The following is a 16,604-nucleotide window of genomic DNA, read 5'->3' as shown; positions in this document are numbered from 1 at the left end:
ATATTGCTGCTAAAGAATTTAGTCTCCTGAAAAGACAGCTTTATTCACCTCTGAATGAGGGAAAGATTTGCAATAAAGTGTTCTGTTTCTCCAGGCTTTTGTGTGTGTGCATTTGGTTGTTCTTGAGAGAGAAAGAAGTGCCATTGTTTACTTTGGTTATAATTTTTTCCCATTTAGTTTGTAGTTCTGCATTGCTGAACAAAGCTAAAAAGCTTTCTTTGAAGGCTTCTGTGTCTGACTTAAGCACTCTGTTTATTTCATAGAATGGTTAGGACTGGAAGCGGCCTCTTTATTTCCCTGATAAAGACAGAGAGACAAAGCAAAGCAGATCTTAGATGACTTAGGGGAGACCTTTGGTCTCAAACCTTTAGTGACATATATGGCTTCTGTATTGAAACCTGCCAGTCAGACTTGCACTTTATTCCTGCAGGTGAAGTGTTTGACAAGTTTTAAATACCTTCTTTCTGCTCTCCCACCCAGTAGCTCTAATGGTAGCTACTGATACCATTGTTTTCTGCATTCTTACTTTTTGATCTAAATTAATTGATTTAAGCTGTGTGGATATAATGAAATACCTGATGTTTTACCATGTTTCACTTTTTGCTTATTCTTGAAAACATAGCAGAAAGCAGCATTCCAAAGGGTTACTAAGATTATCTTATCCAGTCGTCAAGAGTTACAGGGAATTTTTTATGTTAGATGTTACCCTCAGAAGGGTCCACAGGAACTGTTTCTGCCACTGTATAAAGGATGCTTTCTGATACACTAAAGATTCTTAGAGAAAAGTTGAAAGGCAGAATTCTTAATGTGCACTGAGCAAGATCTGAGGTCTTTTCCATGTCCTAGATCTCTGAAGTAGCAGGGAACCTATTCAGTAATTAAAAACCTCTTCTCAACACACGCTAACATATTATTTAACTGAATGGGAACAGCTATTTGTGAGAAAACTGCTGGGTAAATCTTAATTACAGAATGGGCTTAAAACCTTGGATTGTGAAGACTACAATAATCACATGACAGTGAAGTTAATTAGATCCACCTACGCGGTTTGAAACTCCTTTTCAAGTAGGTGATCTGATTACAGTTGTAAGAAATCCGGAGCAACAGAGGAAGTACAATGCTGATTATGTCTGAATAAATAACTTGTAAATCACAAAGATGATTAAAGCTCCTTTAAAATACCATGTGTTTTTAATTTCTGCTCTTGTTCTGTCTCTGCTCATCTCCTGCCATCACAGACCTGGTAGTAATCTATGTTTCAATGTCCTTTGCGTCCCTCTCTGCAACAGAGAACTCGTAGAGAACCCTGTGGTCCTTAAAAAAGATAAAAAGGGAATTCAGCGGCAGACGCAGGAGCAGTTTTCTGTGTGTGTCAGTTTTTTGGTTTAAAGCAAATTAAAATGCATAGAAGTTCTTTGGATCGTGAAAAAGCAGGAGCCTAAAGCCCCGTTTATTTTAATGGATAGCAATATGATACAAAAGGCAAAATTAAAACAAGAAAACGTTCATTGGATTTTTACAAGGACCCCATAGGTACGTGAACTTGTCTCTGAAATAAAACCTTCAGGGACAGAGCTTCTGCAATAGTTTTCTTTCTTCCATTAAATTTTTCGTTAAAAGCTGCTCTTTAATTCTACAGGTGCCTTTGTAAATGTCAGAGACCTGGATGCACTATTTAAATTATAGTGTAGTGCCAGAACTAAGAGCTACCAACATGACTAGAGACTTGCTATTTTGGTTTCCAGTTGGCTAGAGTGGCTTGCCTGCATAGCTCTGGTTACACGCTGGTTGGACTATGAGTGATACTGCTGCTGTCTATTTGTGTAGCTATGGATAAAAGCATTAAAAACTCAACAGTGACTAAAAAATTGATAAACTTCTATACACCATTCTGTTTATATACATTTTATATATACCATTTCTTTTATATTGTGCAAGGATTTGTTAAACAAAAGGATTTATTAATCAAGGATTTATTAAAACAAAACAAACCTTCATTAAAATGTTACTTTCAGTTAAAACTGCTCCATTACTGCAAAAGAACACTGAGACTACGCTGACTGATGCACTTCTGGCTTGCACTAGCAGCCCTTGGATTTACCTCATGCCATATATTCATCCAAAACTGTATTAATCAAAACTGTTTCATGATCTGTAGTATCTTATTGACTAATTATAGCAATGCCAATGACTATTGTAAAACGCATTTATTTCTCTGTCCACTGAAAAGAAATGTGGGGAAAGAAAACAACTCCCAGGACTCTTAGTATAATTTCTTTCTTTGCAGACATGGGGAACTTCATGGACACAAACCAGAGAAAAACAGTGACTGAAGGACAAGCTGCAGTTCTAAACCTCCTACACATACTCAGCTACCCAAGACCACAAGTGACATGGTTTAGAGACGGGCACAAGATTATACCAAGCAGCAGAATGTAAGTCAATTTAAAGCTTAAAATACCCCCACCCTAAAGTATGATTAATTATATTTGATAACACAGCTTACACTGTAAGTACACTAATTAAGCTTTAAAGAGAATAAAGTAGCTTTGTTCATACTAAGTTTGAGATAAATTACTATTTTAAGACCATCTCTGAACTTCCTAAGCAGTTTGACAAAATAATTCATGTGGTTTTAATGGTCCTGGTGCAGCGTAAGGCACTAGATGTGTGGAATGTCTGCGCTGCCTTCACGCTATTCATTTTCATGATAACATTTTGGAAAAGTAAATGCTCATCTCTCCATTATGTTTACTTGGATGGACTAACTTAATACTAAGTTTTTTCTCTTTTTAATCTGTGGCTGGGATTTTTTTACTTAGAGTTTTGTTTAATACTGTTTTCCTTATGATAAAATTCTAAATATTGATTTTTTTTCAGTATCTTTTCAGCCTACACTGACAGTTTTATTTCATGACTCATTAGCAGCTCACCCTCTAATGGCACAGTACTTGCACCTTGATTAGTTATTATCTCAAGGTGTGCTCATTTATCCTTTCCTGAAACAGTTAGGAAGCCATCCTGTGTTTTTATCTGTATGGTTTTATTTAGACTGAAGGGGTTAGCTGCAACATTAAAAACTGGAGATAAAGATCTTTTTTTACTTGCCTAATTTATTAGGAAGCTGTTGAAATGCCATGAATGTTGGTGCTTATTTATATCTGTGTGCTATATTTTCCTGTATTCAAAGGGATAGATGTGCTAGCAACTGACGCTAATGGGATATTGCTAAGTTCCAGAGAGATGGTGAGTTTTTAGAGTTTAGATTAGAAAGGGAAAACTCTTCTTGGATTTTAATGTTATCGATCTGTACTGTATATTTTGCTGCTGCTTATGTGCATTTTTTTCAACCTGAAAGCCAGTATTCTAGGCTTTTTGGAACTGTTAAAATTAGTATTGCAGGGATGTGAAGAAACTATGTAATAATTTATGAATAATTTAATAGTAATTTGATGGGAAACAGCTGGAAGATGAAACAATGGGTTTCTGGGCAATCTCTTGAAGAGAGCTAAGTGACAAATCCTTAGTTATTAACCATTAAGGATCGACTTCTTCCACTCCTGCAAATTTACTTTTGTCAGTGCTGAGAATACGCAAATCAGCAATTTGCAGCTGGGGAATAAAGCCCGTTGTCCAGGTAACAGGCAGCTTCTTGGGAAGTTCTATGGAGGAGCAGAATGGAATGACCTGGGCAAGCACGCAATATCTGACGCAGTATCTGACAATGAGATTTATCTGAGTTCCTTTAGTTTGGGAAAATTGCAGGTAGAGATGTGTGTCATGTAACCGTTAATATAAAACCCTAATTTTCATATGCTCTACTTTACTCTTACTTTTACCCTATTGGGATTATTGGAGTAAAATCAGTTGTAATTCATGGCTCTGTGGTAACGCTTACAACAGGAAAACTGTAAAGCTGTTCTATAGGGGAGTGAAATATGCCTAAAGGTTTCCACATATATTTATTTCCCTGGTCAGAAATGTTGTCTGAAATGAATGTGAGGACATTTGTCTGGCCTGTGTAGGAATTTCCCAAAACTTCTGCAGTAGAAGTACATGTGCTGAAAGTATGAACCTCCTTAGAAGTTTGATATATACTGTATAGTAAGGCTGACAAGTTCAGGCAGTGATGGATTTATGATACACATATCAATCATCAGCGTACACTCTGTGCAACAGGTCTGCTGGTCCCTCAAAGTACTGGAAAAAGCATATAGCATCCACTAACTTATTGCTATCTGTGAAATTCTGGGAGTATGGCAGCTCTATAAATACAGGAAACCTGACACATGGAGAGGATGCATTTAAAACTGCAAGAAATGTAAAAATATCTTACAAGAACTCTTGTTTGTTATCTGTGGAACAAGTTGTGCATTTAACATGTTTTCTGTACACAAAGAGGTGTATCCATTTAACTGGTCAGTTTAGCAGGTGATCCAGTTAGATTGATGCATCAGTTTGCCTGGGTCATCTCCTAAACTGATCAGTTAAACGGATACAAGCACCTTGTATGGATGCTCCTTAAACTGATTTAAAGTACCTTATATTGCTAAATCAATGTAAGGCTTTTTTAATGCTCTTAAACAAGCTTAGGATGATTTGGCTAAATCAATCAGCTGGTCTATCAGCTGTAATAATGATTTCTAAGAGTGACATTGCTGCAGTGTATGTAGACGGAGGAAATAAGCAGTGCTAAAAATGAGGTCAGCAGTGGTGCTTATGGTACAATTCCTTCAAATAGCTGGTCAAGTTGACATGCACTCAGAAGTCTTAATGTACATGTACTTAACCCTGGACCACTTTTATGCCATAATAATCCTGATGCTTATTTACACAGAGCTACTGTGACTACTAGAACAAATGCATCTCACTTATGTGGAAGCAGAGACTGTGCTGGGTTGTCCTTATGTGGGAAATACGAAAGACTAAAAGTAAGGACTAGTCCTGAGAAAAATAATTCATAACATGCTTTGAGGAATGTCATATAATTGCTCTGCAGGAGGGTTTCCCTAGCAGGCTTAAGGTAATAAATGCTGTTGTCTTTCTCCTTCACTGTTTACTGGTATTTAGGACATTTATGGGAGGGGTTCTTCCTGCTAATCGGTGTTCCCAAAGTCATGTATTTCTAGGGAGCCAAGATAACAGAATTGCTGAATTGTCTATGTGTATTATTTTACTGATACTTTACAATATGTTAAGAAAGACTCCTATTTGTTCTTTGTGTTTTCTAGCAATTATTTATACCCATTAATGCAGTTGCCAGTTCTAACAAATCATAGAATCATAGAATGGTTTGGATTGGAAAGGACCTTAAAGCTCATCCAGTTCCAAACCCCTGCCACAGGCAGGGACACCTTCCACTAGACCAGGTTGCTCCAAGCCCCGTCCCACGTGGCCTTGAACGCTGCTAGGGATGGGGCAGCCACAGCTTCATTGGGCAACCTGAGCCAGTGTCTCACCACCCTCATCATGAAACATTTCTTTCTTATACCTAATCTAAATCTACCCTCTTTTAGTTTAAAATCATTGCCCCTTGTCCAGTTGCTACAAGCCCTATTCAAAAGTTTGTCCCTGTCTTTCCTATAAGCCCCTTTTAAATACTGAAAAGTCTCCCTGGAGCTTTCTCTTCTCCAGGCTGAACAAGCCTAACTGTCTCAGCCTGTCTCCAGAGCAGAGGTTCTCCAGCCCTTGCGCATCTTCGTTACCTCCTCTGGACTCGCTCCGACAGGGATACATCCTTCTTATGTTGGGGGCCCCAGAGCAGGCCGCAGGGCTGCTCTGCTCTCCCACCAGAGCAGATATCCCTGAATTCTGATGACCAGGTGCAAAATCCCTGTAATTTCATGGTTCTCTTACTGATCATTAGGCTAGAAAGTGTCAATTGTTTAGGCTGGGGAAAATGGAAGAGATTCTGTGGCTAGGTTAGGTTTCACCTTTTTTGGGTCAGAATGGTGGCCTACTCTAGGAGTCTGCATGGCTGTGGTATTTTCTTTATATAACATTTCCTTTGAGACATAGGTAGGTTTTTTTCAAACTTCATATTCTGTTTGATTTAGCTGCCAGTGTAACTCTGGTGGAATTTGGTAGCAAATAACTATGTATTAATTCCCATTTTACTGGTGTTGGTGCCATAATATTTTGTTAAAGCCTCTGGTAAAGACAAGAATAGCATGACAAGTTCCTCCTACATGAGTTGGCATGTAAAGTCAACAAATCCCTGTATAATATATGAATGTGAAGCAAATGGCCTGCATATACTCATGGGGTTGTTGTTACAGTTTATGACTTAAGGCAACTAACAAATCTGCAGCAGAGCTCCTGTGACATGATGGTGTGTGTTAAAAATTTAAGTCTTCAAGTTTTCTCCCCGTCGCTTAGTACACTTTGCATGTATATAAATTCTGGCTTTTGTGCTCTATCTGTCGCCAAAGCCTCAGCTTGATATCTTAAAGAGGAGTTTCTAGATCATCCGAAGAAAGCTGTCTACATGCTAGGAAAGTACGAAGTGGAGAATCAGAGAGAAGACCAAAAGATCAAGAACAAGAGAAAAGAAGCAAGGAGAGGAGTTAGGGTTTAGGATGGGTTTTATTACTTCCTTACATGAGAATTTCCCAAGCAGTTTTAGAAAAGACTTCACGTTACTCCTAGACAGATTAATGTTTTCCAAATACACCAGCAGACTAATATGGAATTACAAGTGCACTATTATCCAGGGCCTTGACTGATGGGGTGATTTCACCTGTTTCCCCTCATATCTTACAGAAAACAATAGCCTCTTAAAAGGTAACTGCATCAAAAGAAATTGCTACTCTGAGATGTCAAGTCTTCAGCTTGCCTCGTCTGGGTGTACTTCATTGGACTTAAAAGCAGAGCACATTTAACTTTCTTTACACAAGGCATGTACGGTACCTTGGCAAGGCACAAAGGACAGTAGCACCGTCAAGGTCTACAATTGCCTTTCAGTTGCGGTATTGAGGAGTGAAATTCCTGATACTCTCAGAGGATTTTGTTACCTTTTGCTGAGTGAAGGACTTGTTCACTGAAAAGATTCACTCTAGCTGTCAATTCTTTAAGGAGAAAACTTCTACCAAGAAGACATTATTACTGTCTTCATTAAGTTTCTTACAGTGAAACTATTTTTTTCCCCCTATTATGCTGCAGTGAGATGCGTATTAACTCATGTATCACAGTATCACAGTATGTTAGAGATTGGAAGGGACCTCAAAAGATCATCTAGTCCAATCCCCCTGCCGGAGCAGGAACACCTAAATAAGGTTACAAATGTCTTTTGTTAGTGGAATTATGCCTGACACAAACCAGGAAAGGTCATTTCCCAGTTTCATGGAAAAGCACTTCTGGGCTGTCCCTTTCAGCTGGGTGGACATTTTGTCACTTAGTTAACTGTTAATGAATCAAAACACTAGAAGTGCACTTCATCCCACTAGTATTTAAGCCACGACAACAGGGAAGATGAATTGCATTGCCTTTAGGTATAGCTAAGCTTAATATCTATTTTTTGCAGTAAGAACAATTGCTTATGCATTTGAATGTGTGTGGTCATTACATTACACATTCATTGCATTATTTAGTCTCCTATAGAGACTAAATGTGCTGACAGATTGTGGAATGAAAATATGTTAGGCACAAGCAACTGTCAAATAAGACTTGCTGTGCCTTTGAACACTCATAATACCTTGCAAATAAGCAAAGCTGGTGCAGATTTCCTAGCCATTTGTTAAGGGAAAATTGTAACTGTATTAATGACAGTCTCAAAAAAAGTAGGTGTAGCTAAATAGGCTTTAAAAGATGAGAAGTAATTAAAGTACCTACGAATAATACAACAGATTTGGGGCTGATACCAGCACTAGATTAGGTTTTGCCTTGATGATAGCAGCTCACCATGTGCCATGTATTTATTTTTCACTTTAAAACAAATGCCACTTCATTTTTGTATGAGCAGTTCTAGTGCCAGCAAAGCAGTTCTCTACAAATACCAGCCTGTTGTACAACTTACATTAGTTGCACATAGTTACTTTTCACATACACTGGATAATACTTTAATTAAACTTGTGATGATTATCATTAGTGAACAATAAATTCAGAGACTGTCAACTCTGCTGTGTATTAGCTGAGCAATACTGTAAGAAATTTGCAGATCTAAGTCTGCTGACATTGTGGAGTGACACCTCTCAGTAGTAGGAGATGTGACAGAAAACCTAGGTGCTGGTTTCACCTGTCCGTACCTTTTACAGGCTCCACGTTAATTTTAAACTCAGTACCTAAAAAAAGAAGACTATTTTGTAGAATTATTTCCTTACACTGAAATTCATTAGTGCCTATTATTCATTTATTTAATCAAATGTCTGCGTCAAGTGATTTCAATTTGAAGGAACAGGCAGCGCTAGGAATCATATTCCATAAATTTTACTGTTATCTCCAAGGCCCATATGCATATGAAAGACTGTAGGGAAATCTCCCATCATCTCTTCAAGTCCTCAGTTTGGGTAGTCCTGGATGCTGTCAGTGGACTGTTTTGAGTATTATTGCCTGCTGTGTTCAGTAGAGGAAAACGTTAACACCTCAGGGTAAGCGAATCCCAAGATTATTTTCTGAAGCTGTTTGACTTGTCTAGGTTCAACCTCACTGTTTTTCTCTCTGCTCATAACATGTTTGCCACAGGTTTTAAACATGTGTTTCAAAAATCAGTTCATTCAGACCTCTTAGCTTTCAGGGTGAAATCTCATGTGTTGGTTAGATGAAGAGAGAGGAAGACAAAAGTCGTGTTTGGGGACCATGTATGTGCTGAATGCAGGGTATGTAGGAGCAACATGGCCCATCACAGGATGGATGAGGGATAGTATCAAAAACTTGCTGCCAAAGAGCATACCTTTTAGCAAGGCCTATTTGGAAGAGGATTCCTCCCAAGAGAGACACTGATGAGATGCAAGGCACATTTTGGGATTTGGCCAACATGTTTCATTTCAAATTTGGACCACAAACCACAGAGGGGTTTTTTATGTGTATTTTTTTCATAAGCCAGGGGATGTTGCTGCCACTATGCTAGCACTGTAAAATCCATCTTTTTTGCTAAAAAAACAAAAACAGTGGATGCTTGCAACTAACATTATGTTTTAATGGGCCTTGGCTGCTCACAGTATCAGTGCAATCTTGAACAATAAAACCGAGACAGTTAAAAGATCACTGTCTAAGGGGAGAATCTGACTGTTGGATATTGTTTTTCCTAAGATGATCACATTGAAAAAGAAATCATTTCATGTGCCGCCACATTTATTAATCATAGATTTGGATTTTGTAAAGCAAAGGGAATGGAAGTGTCAGTAGAAGGAAACAGTTTAGTGATTGAGTTATCACAGCTTGCAGTAGAAATTGATTTATGAGTTTGTTGCTTTCTGGGGACAAATGTACTTTGAGAGAGAAAACATGGACTATGAAAAAAGGTGTTAATAACATTACTCTTTGAAAGTAAACTATACATTTATATCCAATATAGAGGTGGGTAAATATGAAAACCCATCGTCTTTCTACTTTGGGACTCACTTCTTGCATCTGTTGCATTTCCTAATCAGAACTAAATATGATATTAGGGACAAATAGTGAATATAATCCTTTAACAACTACTGTGCTTTTCTGGGAAAGCATTTTTCTGTCCATCTTTGAAGTACTCCATCTACAAGTGGAAATATTTTAATATGCAGGCAAGATAAGACTATTTAAGAGTCTTGCAGTCATTCTTAAGAGCAAATATGCAAAAGAAATCTATTGCTTTATGCTTTAAAACATAGCAATTGTTCAGAAATCCCTGGGAACAATTTATCTCTTATGACCCCTCACATATTTCTATTTTTATGGAAATAGATGCAAATGCTTTGGTAAGTCACATTTGTGACTTATGACGTATAACAGAAGGTAACGTCTTATGTTTACCAATTAACTTTTATTACTGAAAGCTGACTGAAGTAAAATCTATTTGTCAGTACTTCTGGGTAAATACTCCAAAGGGTTATTAATTTTCTTTCTATGCACAAATGAATAAATTTGTCCTTCCTTATGGATCTAGTGGATTTTTGTAGGCTGTATAAAGGTGTTAAGACAAAAGTGTGTCATTTTATAATACAGATTTATGTAGAATAATTTTAAAAGCCTATCATTTTGGCAGATTCGCTTTCATATTGAAAACTGCAGGGAGATTCAGGAAGGGGAAAAAAAACCCCACAGAACTTTGGGCTCTGGGGATGTATCGTGGCTTTTGTGGTTGATTTGCATCAAGTCTACTTTGTTAACAGCATTCAACTTGAATTTAAAGAATTTGGTACATGGAAGCAAATGTGAAGCAGACCTTATATTAATTAATGCTGCAGAGAACAGAAGAAGCTGGCAGCCTGCCTATGGCTTTTCTCTGATCCTTAGTTGTGAGTGGAATCTTTAGCTGCTTTCTGTTTAGCCTTCATCTAACGGATTGCCAATGAATTTAAATAAATTGTCAGTGCCCTGTCTGAGACTTCACTGGGTCTAACTGATCTGTATGGGAGGGGTGGTTTAGGCTCTGATGAGACTCTGTAAAAGCATCGTGCAATTAGAAGTGAGAAAAAACAGCCTAACTCTGCCAATATTCATATTTAGCTGCTTCAAGTTAGCACTACCTTTTATTTCTTAATAGACGCTTCTGGCTATTTTGATGCATTACACAAATCTGTTGTGTTACATGTCAATTCTAGACGTAGACAAACAAGGCATCTGTTTATTGGGATGTCCGCAGTCATCGCTTGCTTGCTCAACTTTATTCTCTTTGCTTTTCCTCTAAACTTGTGTCACTAGAATGAGGGAAGAGTAGAACAGATCAGCCTACTTTTCATCATAGCAGTGGCAAGAGGAAAGGGTGAGAAAAGCAAATGCTGGAGGAAGCCTAACCCTCTCTTCCCCTTCCACCTGCTTTATCCATAGTGTCAGCACAGAGCTGAAGCAAACCGTAGCTGGATGGTGCATGTGTGAAGTCTGTGGATACTGGGAGAAAGATGGATTGTGTTCTTCAACCTTGATGGAGGAAACAGAAAAAGAGAGAGGAACTCAAAGATGGCATGGCTTGGGGAAATGGTTGCAAATCCTAAGAGAAGGATAGGGTGGGTGAGGAGGAGCTGAGAAGACTGTGGTCTGGGAGTGGTGGTATTCAGCTTTCGCTCACATGTCAGAGGTGTCCTGAGGGTGTGACCCATGCTCATGTCACCCTGTTATCGTGCAGCCCCATAGGAAGCAAAAACAGCCTCCCCAAAAGATCAGAGAACCCCCATGCTTGTTCCATGAGCTGCCTCACTCTTCTGTAATGTCTTCCCCCAAATTCTTGCTGACCTTTCCAATCCAAATGCCCATCAAAACCCCCTATATTACCACTGATCCCTCCCAGATCCCGCTGTCACTGGAAAATTAAGCGTTGCCAACATTTTGTCTTTCTTTATAGTGGCTTATTTGTAGAAGTGAAACCGAATGTGTAGTTGACAAATAAATTCACAGCTCGAGAAGCAGCAGAAGAAATCTAGCAATTTCTAGCTTGTGTGTTCCTAGCTACTTGAATTCTCAGAATAGAGGTACAAAGGAGATCTTATTTAGGAGAAGCGCTTGAAAGCATTGAAGCTGAGATCTGTGCAACAACATTTTATGTACTTTTCTCCAAACCTTCAGAGGCTATTCCCTTCCTTTAAATTAGAGGTTTGCTACATTTTGCTCAGTGGTCTTTCAGGAAACTGCATTTGCTGTTGTCATCGAGCAACCAATACCATTTGCAAGAATTTGAACAACTCAGTTGCTGTCTGCCAGCTGCCATGTGTTCTTTTCCGACTTCCAGCACAATACCTCTTTACTGCAAGAAGAGCCCAATGCTTTCCTAAGAATCACTAGTTCAAATCACTGATTAGTTTAAAATATCAAATCTCGGTTTTGGCGATCCATCAGCTGTTTCCATGGGAACTGGAACTGGCTTTAGCAGCAAGAAGCAGAGTTTATTGGGGTACTTATAAATTTCAATGGCTGTTTGTTGGATGGCTGCGTTTTCTCTTTACCCAACAGCTATTGCAGCAACAACCTCCTAATACACTTGTACTTTTCATTTAATTTATTTGCATTTCTCTTTGAATTTTTCACAACTTAGCAGAAATGTTATGATCAAGGAGAGGGAAATGTCAATAATCTCCAACATATGCAGTCAATATTGTGTGTTTCCAATAAATGTCCTTACCATTCTTTCAACTAGGACGATAATAAAAAAGAATGGAAAAATGTCCTGCCTTGACAGGGCAAAAGACAGGTGGAAGCTCCTCCTGTTAGGGATTTCAGGTACAGTATTGACCTTTGGTGATCTTATCCCAGTTTCTTCTATCTAAAGTCTTACTTCCTCTACCTTTTGCCCCAGAACAACCATTTCCCTAAGTCTGCACCTCACCTTCCTGCTCAGAGCTCAAATTCACCTAATTTGTGCTGTTTCAGAGCTCCATGAAGTCACTCTGTAATTCCTGCTTCCCAACTATTCCTGTCATCCACAGCCAGGTTCTCTATCCTCTCTGTCACCTTCTCCATAAGACCCTCTCACTCAGGGGTCCAGTACTTGCTGCTCAATTCTTGTCCAGACATTGCTGCTGCTCCTTGTCCCCTTCCTCTGCTGCTGGCCCCATCTGCTGTCCTCTCTTTGGTGAGTGTGGCCACATGTGCCCATCCTGCTCCCTGGTGCTCCCTGCATAATGAATGTTACCTTTGATTCTGGAAGAGAAGCACAAATCTAGATTGAGTCTGCATTGCCCATGCATCAGCCCAGGCAGCTAGCTGAGAGGAAGAAAGGAGGCAAATCCGAGAGAAATGGTAGTCATATAAACAGTAGTATTTTTAAAACCCACTTACCAAATGAGTAAGTAGTGGTAGTGTGGATTTAAATATGCTGTTTTCCTGTAGATTTGTATGTAGTATTGAAGAATCAAAGAGAATAATTGAGCAACTAATTGAATATAGTGTTTATATGCATATCTAGCCAGCTTTTTTCCTTTTCTTCCAGCTGCTTTAGAACGAAAACCAGTACTTTTGTAGCTTGTCATTATTTTGGTGCAGAAGTGAGACAGCCATTTAAGACAAATCTCAGATCTTGAAAAGCTGTTCTGCTACAAGACCTTACACTAAACAAAGCAACCCTATCATCTTCTATCTTCTTACACTGTTTTTGTCGTCACAGATAGAAGTTGGCTTAACAAGGAAATATTTCGGGGCAAAATAGATCATTTGTACTAATAAATGTTCTGGAACAAAATTGAAGATGATTTGTCTTGCAAAATAGGAGGAGAGAAGAAATTGTTAGATGCTCCATTTAGTGCTGAGGTACAAGGAGAGAAATGCTGATTTCCCCAGGCTATTAAATTCTCTCTTCAGAGTTTCCACTAACGTGAAGCATCTCATAAAGCTACTGTAGAAGCCAGTAAAAATATTCCCTACGCCCGTTTGTCAGCTACTGATACACCAGATCTTACTTGGTCACATCAAGATAAATTAACTGTCCTTAAGTAAAATGACACAGTTCCTTGATTTGTTGAATCAAGCCTTCCAGTATCTGAAGGGGGCCTACAAGGATGCTGGGGATGGACTCTTCATCAGGGACTGACAGGACAAGGGGTAACGGGTTAAAACTTAAACAGCGGAAGTTTAGATTGGATATAAGGAAGAAATTCTTTACTGAGAGGGTGGTGAGGCACTGGAATGGGTTACCCAGGGAGGTTGTGAATGCTCCATCTTTGGCAGTGTTCAAGGCCAGGTTGGATGAGGCCTTGGGTGGCATGGTTTAGTGTGAGGTGTCCCTGCCCATGGCAGGGGGGTTGGAACTAGATGATCTTAAGGTCCTTTCCAACCCTAACTATTCTATGATTCTATGATTGATTCTATGAATGATGCCAAAATAAAAGTACATCATTGCTAATTCTGCTGCAAGTTTTTATATCTTTGATTCTATCCCTCATCACAACCTCTTTCTGCCCAAATCTAACGTGTGTGGAGGCCAGTGGAAGTGCGTTGAAAATTCTCGGTTCCTGCTTCTTTATGTAGTCTGTGCTTTCACAGAAGCTCATCTTAGATCATGGTATTCACTGTTGCAATATTCACCACAAAACCCACTTTCTAAACTAAATATCTGCCCTCATATCTTTGTATCTGCTTGTTTATCAACAGTTTATTCACATGTAGTGTAAATATGAAGAAATCAAACTGTATTGTCAGAGATGGATTTTTCTGCATACATATGTGTAGTCAAAACCATGCTGCAATGAGGAGGATGATAAATACCTGGCAAGTCCTGCCTAAGGGTGTGTAGCAAGAGCACGAGTGGAGAATGTTGTGGAGCTTCTTTGCTGGGTCCTAGATCTGATGTTGTCTGGACCCAAGTATGGTTTCAACAACATTATCTGAAGAGTATATTAACTTAATCTGAAGAAACCTTTTAGCGGAAGTAGTGAAAATACCTTGAATGGATCTTGTAAATAGGCCTTTATTATATGCTGATGACTTAAAAATTCTAGTACATGATATAAACTAATATGCCACTGATAATTTAATAAGAGGCAGTTAGCAAAATCTTGTTGCAGTGAAATAAAGAGAAGCGGCGGTTTAATATTTTAATGCCTGATAGCTTCTAATCCAGAGCTGTCAGAGTTAATTTTACTAAATAAAAAACTTTATGGTGCTGAAGGCTCACTAATCAACATTCATAAAGGTACAATTTCAGTTGTCATCCTCTTGTCTCTTTGGGAAGCCACTTTTATTCAGGAAACAATTCCTGAATGGAAAAGCCCCACAGGCATGAAGTGGCAAAACTAGTGTGTAAAATATACCTTGCCTTCTCGCATGAAACCTATAGAGGTAATACTGGATGAATAAAGAATCTGAAGGTAATTCCTGATGGTTTTAATTATTTAAGCAAAATCATTTCACCGGTAGAGAAATTTCTGATTGAGGAAAACCTTTTAGAGTTCTCTTTTTCTCACTGGGAGATAGTAATGAATTATGGGGTCTCTGAGACTGCTGTCATTTACTCTGAAGCCTGCTACACCCAACGGGATACTCACTTCATCTGTTCTAATACATTCTGCTACTGGTAGGTGTGCGTTTTAATCATTAAGATAGTAAAATATGTGTGTTCCTCAAATGCACTGCTGTTTTGTTCTTTTGACAGGTTTGCATTACACAGATTGTTTTATGCCAAAACCAAAGATGACACCTTGTATTTGCTGCACTTTGTTTTGTGTATAATAATTGTCTAATACAAAGAGCATATGCAATATGTAAATTGGTTAAACAGTATGACAACAGATCTAAGCTATCCAGCTGGATGCCAGATGATCTGCTAATAGTTTAAATGTTTTAATTCTCTCATACTTAATTTTTGCCTCTGAAATAACATAGTAATAAAAATCTTCTTTTGTATAACATCAAAGTACTTCCCAAAGGGTTGTGGTTTTCACTTGTGCTTTATAAACGCTAATACAAAATCCAGTATTCTAATAAGGTTTTTAGTTTTACATTTTTAAATACAGTGCATTGGGTGAACTTTGAAAGTGCACCTTCACACTTTGACATTTACTTTCTGTTCCAACTCTTTCCTATTCCCTTAATACAGTCACCCTCAGGAAGCTCTTTGTACCTTAATCTTTTAACTATTCTACATCATTTTACGCTTTGCTATACTAGCTATAAAGTGGAGGGGAAGTTATGCAGAGGCTGGAGTATGTTTAGGTAGTGAAATAACAGTCATTGGCAATGTAACTGAAGAGAATAAAATTGGAAACCTCTATTAGAACAGCTCAAAATAGAACAAACCAGAAGAGATGATTTAGTTGCCTACTATTATAACAGAATTGTTCTAAACCATTTTGGAATGTGAATGGCTTATGTTATTCTTTCCAAAACCCCGTAGTATTTTACATTAGTTAACATCTGTTTTTCCTCTCAACCTTTCTTGTTCAGTTGTCATGAGTAGATAAATGCCGCCTTCTGCTTTGCAGTTTTGCCGTATCACAATTAAATCACTCAGTATCAGCCAGTTATAGAAACATCAGTATCGTCCAGGATTAACACTGCCAAACTCTGAATTGGCCATTGGTATGTCAGCTTTGTTGCCTCAGTCAGTATTCTAATCCATGTCCTTGCATCTTACGCTATGAGGATGTGTTTTTCTTAATACCAGTGTACTAGAGTTTTTGAAGGTCCTAATGTAGTACCATGTGGTTCTCCTTCACTGCTTTGTTCCATAACCTAGTAAAATGAATAAAGACAGAGTATAAGTTAATTTCTTTTTTTTTAATTATTGTGAAAACTCAGATTCTTAGCAAATGTTTTTGGTGTTCTTGTGAGACTTGGGCACTTAATGAGTCCTTGAAACATTTTGCAATTGATCCCTGCATATAGTGTTCTAAAGGAACACTGCTAAAACATGTACTTCTCTTTAGCATGTGTGATGAATTTACTGCATTTATTTGCATAAGTATTTATAGGCTCTAATATCTGAAGTTTTAAAAAACATATTTTAGTTAAGTGTTGTTTAATTGAATAAACAAGTTTTGCAAGAT

At 38.3% G+C, this 16,604-nt stretch overlaps 1 protein-coding gene across 1 annotated transcript in view; it reads left to right on the top strand.

Moving 5' to 3' along the window:
• The window catches only part of SDK1 (sidekick cell adhesion molecule 1), a gene marked incomplete at both ends in the record, with an annotated part of 410,080 nt that overhangs the window by 125,631 nt on the left and 267,845 nt on the right, over positions 1-16,604 (top strand). Inside the window, one exon of the mRNA XM_080619378.1 lies at positions 2,288-2,435. Coding sequence (XP_080475504.1) covers positions 2,288-2,435 — 148 coding nt within the window. The remainder of the gene's footprint in view (positions 1-2,287; positions 2,436-16,604) is intronic.

This window comes from Psittacula echo (genome assembly GCF_963264785.1).
Source record: "Psittacula echo genome assembly, chromosome: 5".
Classification (NCBI taxonomy): domain Eukaryota; kingdom Metazoa; phylum Chordata; class Aves; order Psittaciformes; family Psittacidae; genus Psittacula; species Psittacula echo.
Note: the sequence above shows the minus strand (reverse complement) of the source record. Positions and strands in the feature narration are given on the sequence as shown.